The 14,616-nt window shown below is 32.9% G+C and overlaps 1 protein-coding gene across 1 annotated transcript in view; it reads right to left on the bottom strand.

Annotated features, from left to right (window-relative positions):
- Positions 1 to 585: 585 nt before the first annotated feature.
- The window catches only part of LOC108770404 (rho guanine nucleotide exchange factor 17), a 56,936-nt gene continuing 42,905 nt past the window's right edge, over positions 586 to 14,616 (bottom strand). The window contains exons 11-26 of the mRNA XM_018521976.1: positions 12,607 to 12,684; positions 11,348 to 11,452; positions 10,275 to 10,391; positions 9,103 to 9,389; positions 8,104 to 8,241; positions 7,654 to 7,748; positions 7,356 to 7,578; positions 6,746 to 6,837; positions 5,641 to 5,908; positions 5,403 to 5,510; positions 4,773 to 5,012; positions 4,571 to 4,638; positions 4,128 to 4,454; positions 3,473 to 3,643; positions 2,225 to 2,508; positions 586 to 1,006 (exon numbers count right to left, since the gene is read on the bottom strand). Coding sequence (XP_018377478.1) covers positions 2,246 to 2,508; positions 3,473 to 3,643; positions 4,128 to 4,454; positions 4,571 to 4,638; positions 4,773 to 5,012; positions 5,403 to 5,510; positions 5,641 to 5,908; positions 6,746 to 6,837; positions 7,356 to 7,578; positions 7,654 to 7,748; positions 8,104 to 8,241; positions 9,103 to 9,389; positions 10,275 to 10,391; positions 11,348 to 11,452; positions 12,607 to 12,684 — 2,580 coding nt within the window. The 3' untranslated portion in view covers positions 586 to 1,006; positions 2,225 to 2,245. The remainder of the gene's footprint in view (positions 1,007 to 2,224; positions 2,509 to 3,472; positions 3,644 to 4,127; positions 4,455 to 4,570; positions 4,639 to 4,772; positions 5,013 to 5,402; positions 5,511 to 5,640; positions 5,909 to 6,745; positions 6,838 to 7,355; positions 7,579 to 7,653; positions 7,749 to 8,103; positions 8,242 to 9,102; positions 9,390 to 10,274; positions 10,392 to 11,347; positions 11,453 to 12,606; positions 12,685 to 14,616) is intronic.

Below are 14,616 nucleotides of genomic sequence, written 5' to 3'. Positions count from 1 at the left end.
GCAATTTGTTCGGTATTAATAATTTACCAAAGGCACGTGCTCAAGCTATAGAGAAATTAACTCTTTAGACCAGAGCTGGGATTTAAGCCTGCAGTACATGATACTTGTTTTTCTGTGCTAGATTGCTAATTGGATTAGAATCTTGTCACCATATTGGCTGCAATACTGGCACTGGCAGCACTGCAGCCAATACGGTGGCAAGATTTTAATCCAGTTAGCAATCCAGTAGAAAAACAAGCATCCTGTGCTGCCGGCTTTAGTTGCACATTTCGGCCGATTTTCAGTTTGGCTCCTGCCCTTCACACTTCACCAACTCGCGCGAGTTAGTGAAAGTGAGGGGCAAGAACCAAGCTCAAAATCGGCTGAAATGTGCAACTAAATCCTAGCTTTGGTTTAGACTATATACAGATATCACAAATATACATAGATAAATCGAGATAAATATGTATATTTTTTCAAAATTGTTATATTTTAATGCATACAAAAACAAATTGCTAATAATTTAACAATGTAAAGGAAAAATATTTCAAACATTCAAATCTAAACATCATGTAACATTTTTTATACATTAATGTCCAAATAATTTCGGATATGTGGTATTTAAAAAAAACGAAAAAAAAACCCACGGCCATCGAGCACTCATCGTTGGTAAATGATCTTGCATCAGACCGACGTGACTGATCATGGTCAGAAATAACAGATCCGCTCATAAATTGCACAACGATGATAAAGACAAATCCGTGACCGTTCTCGATCGGTCGGACTTCTGTACGTACTGTAACCGATACTTCCTTACGTCTTGAGAGTAATGCAGTTCTCGCATCTTGCTCTTGATCCACTCGGCTAATATCAACCAGAGAACCTTCCCGCGTTCCCTGAAAACCCGGCGCGCCGATGCGCCCTGATCGGCCATGATCAGGCGACGATGACGGCGTCCGTCTACGTGCTGCACATACAACGATTCCCACGGCGTGTCATGCCGGTTTTCGTTTACCGCGACCCTTGTCTGCAATATAGATTATCTTCGTTAGATTATCCTCTTCTACGATTTATTTACAATGTCTATAAATACAAAGATCCATCAAGACTGAACATGCTCAACTAACAATAAGGTCTTTCTAAGATATAGCATCTAATCTACTAACAAATCTATCGAAATTCATCCTAGCGTACGTATAATTGTAAATTATAGTAATGTCTAAAATTGTTAATTACTGAACTTATTGTAATAATGATAAATGTCATAATATCTTATTTTTATATCTTTCAAAATATCTTCTTTTTATGCTTTTGACAAAAATTATGAATTTAATAAATTACCAAATACTTTATAATAATCGTGATGTAATCACTTAAATGTTATTAATAATTTCAATCAGTTTAAATAAATGAAAACTTTCAATACGATTATATTAGACTTATTTCAATTTATTTTTTTGCGACAAAATAAAATTATTTTTTTATTTCAATATCTCTTCATGCTATTTTGGAAACACACTCTTATTTAAGCGTGCCTCTGAACATGACTTATATATGTATACATGAATTTTAATAAATAAAAGAATCTTGTTATGTCAAGAAATAAAATTATTTTAGATTTTCAGAACTAAGAGCATATAAAAGAAAAAAGAGATAAAGTTTTATGACATAATAAAATTAATATAGTAAGATAAAATCACTGTTACAGAAATACAAATAAATATATAAACAAATAATATATAAGTATTATAAACAAATTGTAAACGTTTAAATGCTACTGGAATAGAGATGGATTTCATGTTTAAAATTTTGATAAAATAATGCATACTTACTAGAAGTAAAGTGGTTACTGTATCATCCTGAACGTTGTTCAGTATGATGAAAATTTTTATTTAGTGTATAATATCAATAAAACGTTTAAAGACAATTTTTAATGCAGTAGCCAATTAACAAAACTAAGCCGAAAAAGAAAAATATAAAATTGCTTTGGTGGAAAAAACTATACTTCAAACATATTTTTTTCAAATAAATAATAAATTTTCTACAAAAAAGAACAAATTTCTCTATAATACAAATTTATTCAATCTTCTTTCTTTTGTACACATAACAGCGACATAAAGAAATATGCAGTGTAATTACAGTGTGTCATATGTGTTATTTAATGATTGATTTGCACGATTATTTATTTTAAATTTCATGGCGGAACATTTGTATGTTTTATCTGGCATTTTTTTGGGTCTTTTACCTGGGGTCGTGCTACATCGTATCACACTTTCCACAGCAGTAGATGGTTCGTGGAGTCCTCACGACCAGCCTGCAACTCGGCCGAAGCTTGAGGTCCGCGGAAATCTTCATAACCGTCGCCGCCGGATATCACCAGGAGTTTACCACGATTGATGTTATTCTGCTGCGTTTTATTCGATTTCAGTGAATAACGATTCACCTTTGGACGAGGGTCCGGTTTCGAGGGATTCGGTGTTTCTACACAGGTGAGAAAACGCACGTGTCCTGTGTGTCCGTGAGGAATTCCTGTGCAAAACACTACAATTTTACTATTTGATTTAGCAAAAATTTTCGAAATCTTACGATTTAATTAATGTAAAGCATATAAGTTTCAATCTTTAAAATCTTTAGCCACAATTTCAATAAATTAATTGTTAAAAATAATGTCTCGTACAATTTATTCTCAAAATCTTCGTAATACCGATTTGTTTTCTATTTATGACAAAATTTTTATATATATGTGTATTGGAGTTATATACAACAAATTTGAAAATAATTAATATTTTAAATAGGATTTGTTTTCACATAAAAAGGAGGGGTATCAATTCGATTACTTAAACAGTAATTTTTTAGATTTAATAAATTGTTTTTTTCTACTCTAGAACTTGGAATATCTTCTTTTCATTTCTGATTATGAATGGGAAGAATATTTTATAAATCATAACTTTTTTTTCTGAAGAAAGTATACAAAATGCTTATTTATTAAAAGTTATTAAAAATAATGTGTGCAGTTGTAAATGGAATATTTCTTGCATATTTTATTTTTCGACTCAAAAATCTTGCGAAAATTTATTTTCCTTGTATCGAATACTTTGTCAAAAATATGATTAACGAAAATAACAGAAATTTCATGGTCATAATAGGGAGAAAAAATATTGTGACAGAAAATTATTCAAAGTTAAAAATAAGTTGCATTTTTTTTATAATTAAAATTTAAAAAATAAATAAAAAACTTATTGAACCTTCCAACTCCCCTTAAATATATATACATGTATATGTACATAATATGTATATTCACGTAATGATGTATGTTTGGATGTACGTGTATATTTTAATGCGATGAAAAAAACATGACGTTGATCGATTGCTCCTGTATCCTTCCACGTGGACGGAGATCGCGCGCGATTTGGGGTGTCAGCCAGCTTTCTAATTATATCGCGGAGCAATAATAACGGCGACACAGGCGATAGAATATGACGTCAATACGCACCAGTCACGATCGGTGGCTGCGACATCCTCTGAGTGGATGGCTTTATATGGGGAATTGGCACGGTGAGCAGCACGCCAGCACTCGTGCCGATCCAAAGTAACTCGTTGCAAGCCAATAGTGCGGTGACCCTGAGACAGGCTGCCTTGTGCTGTCGAATTATGTCATCACAACCTGCAACAAGTTTAATGCTTCCGTTAAAATAAATGTCGAATTTTAAGCTTGGAACTCTTTTTTAAGGTTTCTACCATTCAGTTAATCAAGTTCAGATATTATTTATTTCAATATATTTGAGAGGCAAATATGTCACATCTTATTTATTTTAATATCTTAATGTTGAATAATTAATGTTGAATAATTAATGTTTTAAGTTAACTGAATACTTATCGTTTACATAAAAATTAAGTACTAATTCAACGAGAAAAAACAATTTTAAATTAATAAAAAGTTTACGAAATCCTAAATATACCATTAAATTGTATAAAATTTTGTTATTTTAATTTATTCTTTTTAATTGTCCCTCTCTCTTTATTTATTTGATTTATTCATACGATAATCTAGATTATTAACTTATTATAATTGTCCTTTTTAAAATGGTTTCTTTAAATTTATCTACTAATTTAATTGAATATCCGATTATTCAAGATTTGAGACTTACTGGCAAGCATTTTGGTAACAGCTGGCGCGATGTTGATATCGGTTAGGCATTCGTATGTACCGGAATGGAAAAGCCTCAGCACGGCGCTGTTGTGTAAGGAAATCCAAACGCCTAAACCTCCAGAGTTTACCATACAGGAAACAGCGCGACTCGTATCGCTGCTTACAGTGAACGTATGTTCGATATCTAGGGTGTGGGTATTCAAAACTTTAACGCTGTTGTGACACCCGCACCAAAGTTTCCCGGAGACTGACAGCATTTTGGTCACCGGTGACGCTACCGTCCCGACGGATACCGTCGTTGGATCCGGAGTGTTCCATCCACCGGCTAGAAGCAAAAAAAAAAAGAAGAATCAAGTAAAACGAAGAAGAATAAAATTTGATCGCGCTCAAGACTATTTTATTATTTAATTACAAAAAAAATTATCAAAAGTTAGCACATACTATGGTCCCGAACGTAAACGGTGATGTCTCCGTTGGCAAGAGAAACAAACACCTTGTTATCCAAATATCTGAAATCACGAAGCAATCGAGAGAGTTTAGAATGTAATCGTGGAAAAGAAATAGGAATAAAAATATAGAAATATAAGAATAGTATTCCTATAATCTTTCTGATATAATAATAAAATAGACCGGAACAACTTACATGATGCAATGCACGCTGCTGCCGTGCTGTATCTTCACTTTGTTCTTCTTGATCCGAATGTTATCGTTGCAATTATACACATGAATGCAGCCGTCCTCAGTTCCTAGCCACATTGTGGGCTGATTCGCATCCTCTTCCGTGATAGTATTATCGATACTCGATACATCACCGCTCAGTGTCATACTGCCCGTATCTGCGCTTGGAATGTCGTCCGAGTCCGAATCATCAGAGCTCGAGCTACTGCAAAATGCGCGAGCAAAGATAAATATTAAACAGAAGCAACGTTAAAGTAAACGATTCATTCTTGTATATTCGCAGTCTTCTATTCAAACTACGATTACTCTGAGGATAATTTTATGACCAATAATTAAAATAAACTTTAGTATAATTAATTAACTTTAAGTATTAATTAATATATTGAGTTATAAATATAGGCACATGAGGTGTATTAACTGAACAGTGTTCCAAATATTTATGTTCAACCTAATAAAAGAGGAATAATATGATCATTATTAATATTCGCTATTATCAATAAATCATATAATAGCTAATTATAAGCCGCTTGATACTGCCAAGTCTCAAATATCATTATTTACGCGTCAATCGCGATTGCCGCGGGAGAAATATTACCTGTCTAACTGTATGTTACCGCCGCTAGCATCCACGTCTTGCACCGATATGCTTATACTATTCTTGCTGTTAACGAACGGACTGTTGTTCGACATGCACAAGTTTGAACTGAAAAAAGAACATATTTTAAATTCATGTGCTCTCGTACCTCTCTCAATCCGTTGTTTAATTACATATCTTGTCGCAATTAATATCAAACTCCTTCACGTATCTATCTGCGTCATCACACCGATCTTACCCAGGTGTGCACGCGGGTATTCCAGCGACGCAGAGTATCCTGGCGTTACAAACTCCGTTGCACGATGTTACTTGCGGTGGTTCCGGGCTTAAACTCAGCACGCACACCTGACCGACGTAACCGTCGCTGTTACATACCCAGACATCCTTCGATCCCTGTCCGTTCGCCAACGTCGGCGCCGCGCAAGTAAACTGAAGGCCCGCTCGCGTTTTTCTGATGGGCAAAGGCCCTACAAATTCAGGACACGGTCTCCTGTCAGCTGATAACGCTGCACACAAAATGAGAAAGTACTTGAAATTGCCTTGTAAGTTTATTTTTATTTAATTAATTAAATAAAAGATACAGATTTGAAAATTAATTTGTAAGAATATATTTTGTACTCTCTCTAAATTCTTTGGAGTGGAATCTCATTCTAAAGAATGAAAATTGAGTTAATCAAGAGTAGCTCAATTTTCGATCTTTAAGAGTGAAATTTCACTCTTCAGAGTTTCACTCTAAAAGTTTTAGAAAGTACGTATGTTTGTACTTCAATCTTGAACTATCATAAATTACAAAATATTTTGTAATTTATGATAGTTCAAGATTGAAGTACAAACATACGTACTTTCTAAAACTTTTAGAGTGAAACTCTGAAGAGTGAAATTTCACTCTTCAGAGTTTCACTCTAAAAGTTTTAGAAAGTACGTATGTTTGTACTTCAATCTTGAACTATCATAAATTACAAAATATTTTGTAATTCAGTTGATGTGTGCATTGTTAGAATCAATAATCAATATTTTATTAAACAGAACGTCATATTTATTTTTGAATCGCTATTTGACTTTTACATATACCTCTTCATTCATTTAATTCTTTGTTTAATATTTTATTTTTAAAATATTACTTTTGTATAAAAGTTCAAAAGATATGCAATTGCATGATTAAATTATTTATCTATTTGCAAAATATTTGATTTATCTAAAAATATATGTTAGTTATATTGCTTCATCAAACGATATAATAAAAGATATTATATTTAGAATATATATTAATACCAATAAATCATTTTATCAGAGATGCCTTTTTTAACGTGGAATGTTCGACGTGAAAAAGTAAAATTACTCACCGAGCTTCTGTTTGGCTTCATTAAAGCTCTCCTCCCAACTCGCACGCTTGTCAGGCTTCGCGAACATGACGGATATATTCTCGATCCCAGCTCTACAAACAAAGTATATAAGTGTAATCATAAAAGTGAGTCACATTGCTACCGCGATTATTACGATTTAGGAATTCGATTTTGAGCACGCGTAATGAAAACGTGATCGAAAACAATCTTCTGAGAATGATCAAAGGGTCTCACGATGTTAATCTTGTAATATTAATTTATAATGAAACGCTTTTCCATTAATACCTCGTCAAACTAAATTTAGTCATCGTCATCAATTTCCTGGTTTCAATGACTACTACATAAAAATTGTAAAATAATAAAAATATTGTATTGTAAAATAATAAAAATATATGAACATTATAAACTTGCATATTTTCTGTAGCAAGAATTTTTACTCTACAACACTGTTGCAAAGATTGTACTTTTACTTTATCTTGGCATATGCAGCAACTAAGGATCCGAGCATAGTCGCAAGCACTACTTTAGAACAAATTATATCATCATTGTTTCTCTGAGTTTCTCATTATATATTTCTTTGTCTTGCTTAATTTCTAAGAAACATGCTTACTGAGTATTGAGTGTAAGTTCCAAGCAAGCCAACTGCGAATGCGCCGCGTTTCTTTCTGCCAATTGCCGCTGGGCTTGACTTAGCATATCCTTGATAAGGTCTTCCAACTGTTGCTTGGCACCATGCAAAGTTATGGCGAGTTCCTGCAGCTGAGTCAACTTTGTACAGTCTTCTCGGAGATAGTCCACTTCGCGCGCCATTCGCCTTAAATTTTCGTCTTTGGCTGGAAATGATATTGGGATAGTCTCAAGTTCGAACGCGCGATGAGTAAGATACTAAATTTGTGTCTCTACGATACCTTTCATTACTTCGAGATCATCCAGTGAGATTCGCATCAACATTTTATACTTATTTGCGTCAAGCAAACCGACCAGACTGTTCGGACACGTGCTTCTGTGAATTTTTATCTTTCTTGTATTTTTATTGACATACAAATTTTCTATTTATCTTATATTCATGTATAAAAATTAAGAACTATTTATCTTTATGTAAAAAATTATATAATACGTAGATCATTTACAAATTATTTTAAGAGAGTTTTAAATAAATGTTTGGTAATCTAACAAAATATTTTTACATTTTATGTATTAAATTTTTTTTAATAAATTGCTAAATAAAATAAGCTCAATTTAAATAAATAAATCCTCAAAAATATTTATTTGATCACACTGTTAAGTAGAATATTATAACAATTGCAGTGTCTTTAATAAAGTCTTTATTAAAGTATATTTTAGATAAATTGGCTTACGTTGACGGTTTTCTTATTGTGCCGCTTCTGCGCTTGATGCTGGTGATGACGAGAAGATCGGAGAATAAAAATAAAGCCCGTTCCTTCCGTGTGCCCTGATTCGATGCTATGGTGACCAGATCGTGTCGGACGAAAGCTCTACGGCAGAGAAAGCGGACAACGTGTCACACGATGAATTCGATGAATCTTTTTGTCGCGTCGTGGCCAGTTTCCGCTACAGCACGCATCATTATCGGTAATCAATACTCCGATTCTGATGGCTAAATAAGTCCAGTGGAAAAACTATGTAACGCGTATGAGACGATTGGCACAGATTGAAAGGTACACGAAGTAGGACGATGTTTCTGTCACAGCAATAGTCGATAATTTATTGGAAAACGTTATTCGAAATGGTCTATAGAAGCAGTACGCATCTTTTTAAATATTTACATTCCTAGTAATCAATTCAAATGACAATTCTATAATATTTTTGTTATAATAGCATATAATAACTTTTACATTTATTCAAATATTATAATATTAATATCATGAATTAATGATATTGTGACAGCACAAACATCTAGTAACTGCAATTATTATTATAGCTTGACCTTATAAAAAATTGCCGCTTATATTTAATATCTAAAAACAAAGAAAATATGAATGATGAAGTATGACTTTAAAGTACACTCCAATTCAGTTTGTAAATTGAGCGATTAATTTTATAATTTGTAGACTTATTTCCATTCTTTTGTTTTCCGGCTTTAGCGAAATTAAATTTCAACATTCTCCGTCGACGAAAAAGTGAGAAAACGATTGGGAATTATCTTCCCATCGTAATAAATCGCATTATACGAGCGTTGTACATAAATTAAAGATATTACGTTGCAAAATGATCATAAATCAATGCCACATATCGATTGTAAATCCGAGACCAGCTGTCTTCAGAACTGAACTAGGTATTATTCCGCGATTAGTGTAAAAATTACAAACTAATATTAGTTTGCTGGTTATTATTACCTGTCGTTCGTTACGATGCCGGCGAGACCTTCGACAAGGGCCTGGACCTCCCTCAACGTCGTCTGCTGCTGTTCCCATTCGAGCGACTCTCTTTCCGTGCAGTTGATCTTTACAACTAGCTCGTGCACTTCTTTCTGCGCGGCCTGCAGCAGCTCGTAATCAGGATGTGTCGCATCCGTGTGTTTTAGCAACCTCTGGATCAACAGTTCGTACCGCGGGATTTTCTGTACTGGTTTGATCAGCAGCTGGTCCAGTCCCAGCTTGCCCTTGTGCTCGCGTTCCATTGTCTAATCATAACAAAGTGTGATTTATCTTCCATTGTCTAATCATAACAAAGTGTAATCTACCTTCTGGGAGCTTTTTGTAATTTACTTCGAGTAAATTAAAAATGAGTTAAACTAAGAAATAATAGTTATTAGATACTGTAGAGCCACAATAATCTCATAATGATCCGATCGAAATCTTACATAACGATATAAAGAATTCAATTTTTTTAAATAAAATGTAATCGCTTTAGAGAAAGCACTTTGAAGAAATATACATTACATCCGTACATATAATATCATAAGACTTATAAGTTCTCTTCATCATGAATAACAAAAATAACTTACAATTAGCGAAATCACTAATTTTTATGTGCTTCCGGATAGAACAAAGTCGTATTAAGTCATAAAATGTCATGACTCATTTAATATTTAAAAATAAACTTATAAGTGTCAAATAAGGTCAGGATGATATTCTTATGATATTATTGTGATAACAGCGTTCTATTTAAATTCTATTACAAGATCAACAATGATAAAGTACAATGACAATTTTGAGCTTGACAGTTTAAGCGCGTTTTAGTGTTTAAAACGGTCGATACTTCGTAAGCCCCGAGGCGCAAGTTGCCAAGTGTGTCGAAGATGCACCCAGCCTCATGGGAATCTAAGCGGTAAGTAGGCGACGGTGACACCGGCAGTCAAGTAACAAGTTAATTATATCGATAAAATTACGAAAGGTCAGGTTTGATCGCGATGCTTTAAGAAGCGACGTGGAATGAAAAAGTTTCGTATTTAATAATAACCGTCGCGTTATGAAGAGAGAAAGATATATATATATATATATATACATATGTGTGTATATATGTATATGTATATAAAGAGTCACAACGGATAGAATGTGCAGCGTACCTCGAGAAATCGTGCGAAGGCCGGCTTCGCTTGGCACGTTGTTTTTATCGCCTTCCTCGCAGACTTCCAATTGTCCAGAAACAGGGTGTATGTCTCCAGCACCACCGGCTTCGTGAACTACAAAGCGACACGAGCTCTTTATATATCTTTACATACCGGTGAAAATGTATATCATACACGAAATGCAATTCTTTAAAAAAAAAAAGTGTTATTTAAAATAAAAATATTCAACTATTACTTAATCCTTCGTCAAGTTAAGGATGTATCATGGAAATTGTATTTGAATAAAAGTTTACATAAAATAAATATTATTTAAATAGATTCATGTTCTCAAGGTTCAATTTTTAATTAAATATGTTTCATTATTTCTCATCTAAAATATTTGAGATTCAGATTATTTTGCAATATATGTATTTTGCTAAAAGATTTACCTCACAAAAATGTAAGTACGGCATATTTCTTGTTTATTTTTAAATAATCAATAAAAAGCTTAAATCCATGGTACAACATGTTTAAATTCAGGGTGCGCAAATTCGGGGATAAGAATTTGTTGAACTTAACTTTACCCTCTCTATTAAATAGTAATAAGATAAATTTGAAGTTACGCAAAATTGACTCTGTCAAAATTTCTTCTGTCTAATACTTATTAATTGCGCGCCAAATTCCAATATGCCAGAATTAATTCGCGATGGCCATACCCGAAACAGGAACGATTTTGGTCTCACGTTGTATCTTACTTTTTAGAGAAAATCCTGAAGTATCACACGGCATTGCGAAACAATCGCTGTAAATTTATAAATGATGCACGGAAAAAATGCGAAACGCAAATAAATGTGTTTTCAAAGATAAAAATATTCCGTGTTTATGTAAGGGGTGGTATGGCCGCGACGTTGGTCGATTTATTAACGTAGACCGAATAGAAGAACGCGCCGCGAATTAACTGTATGGTGTCTGTCGATTCTGCTGGCGTCCTGGGAATCTTAACGGCAAAGGAAAACGAACACTGTTGCGCGTGTAATTTATTACGTGTCCGGCTGAAGATATTTGTGCACCTAGTAACAATGTGAACTCACCACATCGAGGAAGACGTCGCCGATCGTCTGCCTGAGTTCCCAGGTGTCCAGTCGCCTACGCAACTCCTCCAAGAATATCTCGTGATGACTGAGGAGCGCAGGGATCTAAAATGCGCAAGTATTTCCCTTCGACAACTTTATCTTTGATTAATAGAGATGCAATCAAATAATACTTTACACGAGATCAAGCCAGAAATATAAGAAGAATCGATTAAAACGCGAATCTAACAAGTAGAGAACTAACTATTATGTCTGAATTTATTATTAATATTTTCGCTATAAGTGCATATATAATTTATATTGTAAATGCATGAACTGGAAATTGTAAAAATTTACACAAAAATATTATTAAGACTAAGATTTTCTTAGGCCCTCTATATCTGTCTTTGTTTTCTTTTATCAATTTTTACTTGTTACTGTTTATATTAAAAAATAAAAGACGAATAACATGAGAAGTGATGTAATTTCAGCTCAATTTTTATGCTGTTTTTAAATTTTATAATATCCTGTTAATAAAATTTTTTATCTTCAATAAAGTATAACTTATAAAAATGCATAAACTGAAAATTATAGAAATTCACACAAAATATTATTACGAACAAAAATTCGCTTTGACCGTCTATTGTTCTCTTCGTTTATTTGTATCAATTTTATTTATTATTGTTTACATTAAAAAATAAAAGACAATTATATGATATATCATATAACATAATAAATGCACTTGCAAATCCTAATTATATTATCTAATAATAATGCCTACATATATTCCAGTATTATACAAATATACAAATATCATTTATGTGCAATAAATTTAAGCTCTTCTCCAATAAATGTCTATAACAATGAACTATTATAATGATGTCTACTTTTTGAAACAATTCATTAATAATTAACATATAATAATTTGTTAATTAATCATTGCTTTAAATAAATTTAAAAAATTGAGCGGAGTATTTCGCAGTCGATGGTGTTCGCCATTCGCGCGAGATTGATCAACTTCATGGTTAGATCTTAGTCCTAAATCTTTGGTCGGTCGGGAGATCGTAAAGCCCTCTTCCGTCTATATACAACTCGACGCAGCATTTAAAACATAACCCCGCGAAGAGAGAGGAGTTCCTTGGTTCCGCGGAACTTCCCGGATGTTGAATTACAACCCATCGACGAGGTATGGATTTATGCGCACGGAATAAGTGGGACGTACATACTTTTAACGACGAAAATACGAAAATAGTCTCGCTTATATCTTATATCACACTTACCTGATAAAATATCTCGTCGACTGTTGCGGCATCCACCAGACCGGCATTTTCAGGGCTTTTCAGGGGCTGTAAATATTTCTGAAACATATTAAAAATATTGTGTTTATGATACTTTTCTCAAATGTGTGAACAATAATCTCTTCATCTATTAAGGTCTTGATTAAGCTGAAAATATTGTTAATGTATTTAAAAAAGAATTCTCTGTTTTTTTTAAATTAAGTATATTGTTACTTTTAAATAAATAAAGAAATGTACATATTAAATTGTCTGCAGTTATTCGCAAACAGAACAGGATTACTTAACTCTTAATAATAATTTTCATTTAGCTTTGCTATTACTTAAGTTTAAGAGAGTCTACATTATATCAAAAAGTGTTTGCACGCGTATTCTCAGCAGACCTTCGGGCTCAATTTCGTGTCCTTCAAGCCGAAGGAGATTCTGTAAGCTTTAGATGCTAGAATTTCAATGCCGCGAGTCGAGAAATGAATTCAATTCAATTAACGCTAATGCATTGATACCGTAATCCACCGTGGCAAAAAATATTTCCCGCGGTTTATTTGAAGCTGATAGCTTCTTTCCTATTATTTTTCTAGGTCGCTTCGACGACGTAAAAAATGCGGGGGCCCCTCCTTCCTCCCAAGGCCACTGTTAAATAATCAGCAAACGTGCCGACAACGGTTCCCGTTGTGCGGCAGCCGCGTTGTTTATAAAATATGACAATCAAGTCGGTCGTACGCGCCATTACGGTGACGCTTAAATTCCAGCGTAACGCTGGATAAAAATCGCCTAGGATGAATTTCGAAGAAACCAGCACGCCCTATTTTGAAAGCGTAAATAGTAGATAGAACAAGTCCTTACTTTAATCCTATGCATTCAAATGTGATCAGATAATCCATCAATAGCGATCTAAAATTGTTATTATTATTATATAATTTGTCAATTTTGATAAAGAATGTATGTTCCTATAGTCTAACTTCATTAAATTTGAAACCCTTAGAGGAGAAACAATTTATTCAACATGCATTATAATTCTTTCATATGTAATCCTTTTCATTTTAACAAAAATAAAATTTAAAAAACTTTATTTCTTTAATTAAAAAAATTATATTATTATATTATATTGTTATACTTCCAGATTAATAAATGTAAATTGAATTAAAATATAAACATAAGAATGCATCAACAAAATTTGAAAAGTAATCTTTATACATATATAGTATGTTAACATATATATATTTATCTATTTATCTATATTTTGTATATAAAAGTATTACAAAAGATAGTTTTCAGGATAAAAAATGAAATTTTGAAAACTTATGAATCCATATGTAATATTATTATTTAAAGTGATTATTGATAATAGGTAGGTTGATATACATAATAATGATAGGCGTCCTCCTATCATAAAGTATCTATTAAAGTAATCTGATGAAATATCTAGTAATAATTTTCAGACAATGTATATCATTGTACATATCAATGTAATTGTTGGATTCAATAATTATATCGCATTGCGAAACAGCAATGCAATTAATGTAGCAGATAAATAGCGTAATTAGTTAAAACAAAAATCGGTCTTATCAGTTCTGCAGCCAATGTTTGTCTAGATAGCTTTTATTAAAGCGCCGACAGCAATCTGTGCAATTGTACTGCCGCACGTTGCACGTAATGTGACTCGCGTCTTACACGTGTTCGGTGTACTTCCGGTCACGAGCGACTCATACATGTGCTCGAAAAAGTTCCATAAATTTCGATCAATTCAATAAAAGACAACAAATATTAGAAAATATTTTTCATTATTAAATTACTTTTCATTATTAAAATCTTAAAAATTAGATATACTAGTAAGTTAGTTAAAATTTATGTCATGTAATAAGAAAGAGCAATGAACCACGTCGGTTGTTCTTGTGATTACATTAATATATTTTTTAACGAATTCGATCACTCTACAGATTACAAAATTGTACAAATTTTTTTTATTAGAGTATTTAATAAATTCAAGTCGATTTT

This window comes from Trachymyrmex cornetzi, unplaced genomic scaffold (genome assembly GCF_001594075.2).
Source record: "Trachymyrmex cornetzi isolate Tcor2-1 unplaced genomic scaffold, Tcor1.1 scaffold127, whole genome shotgun sequence".
Classification (NCBI taxonomy): Eukaryota; Metazoa; Arthropoda; class Insecta; order Hymenoptera; family Formicidae; genus Trachymyrmex; species Trachymyrmex cornetzi.
The sequence above is the reverse complement of the archived record's forward strand: the minus strand, read 5'-3'. Positions and strand labels throughout refer to the sequence as shown.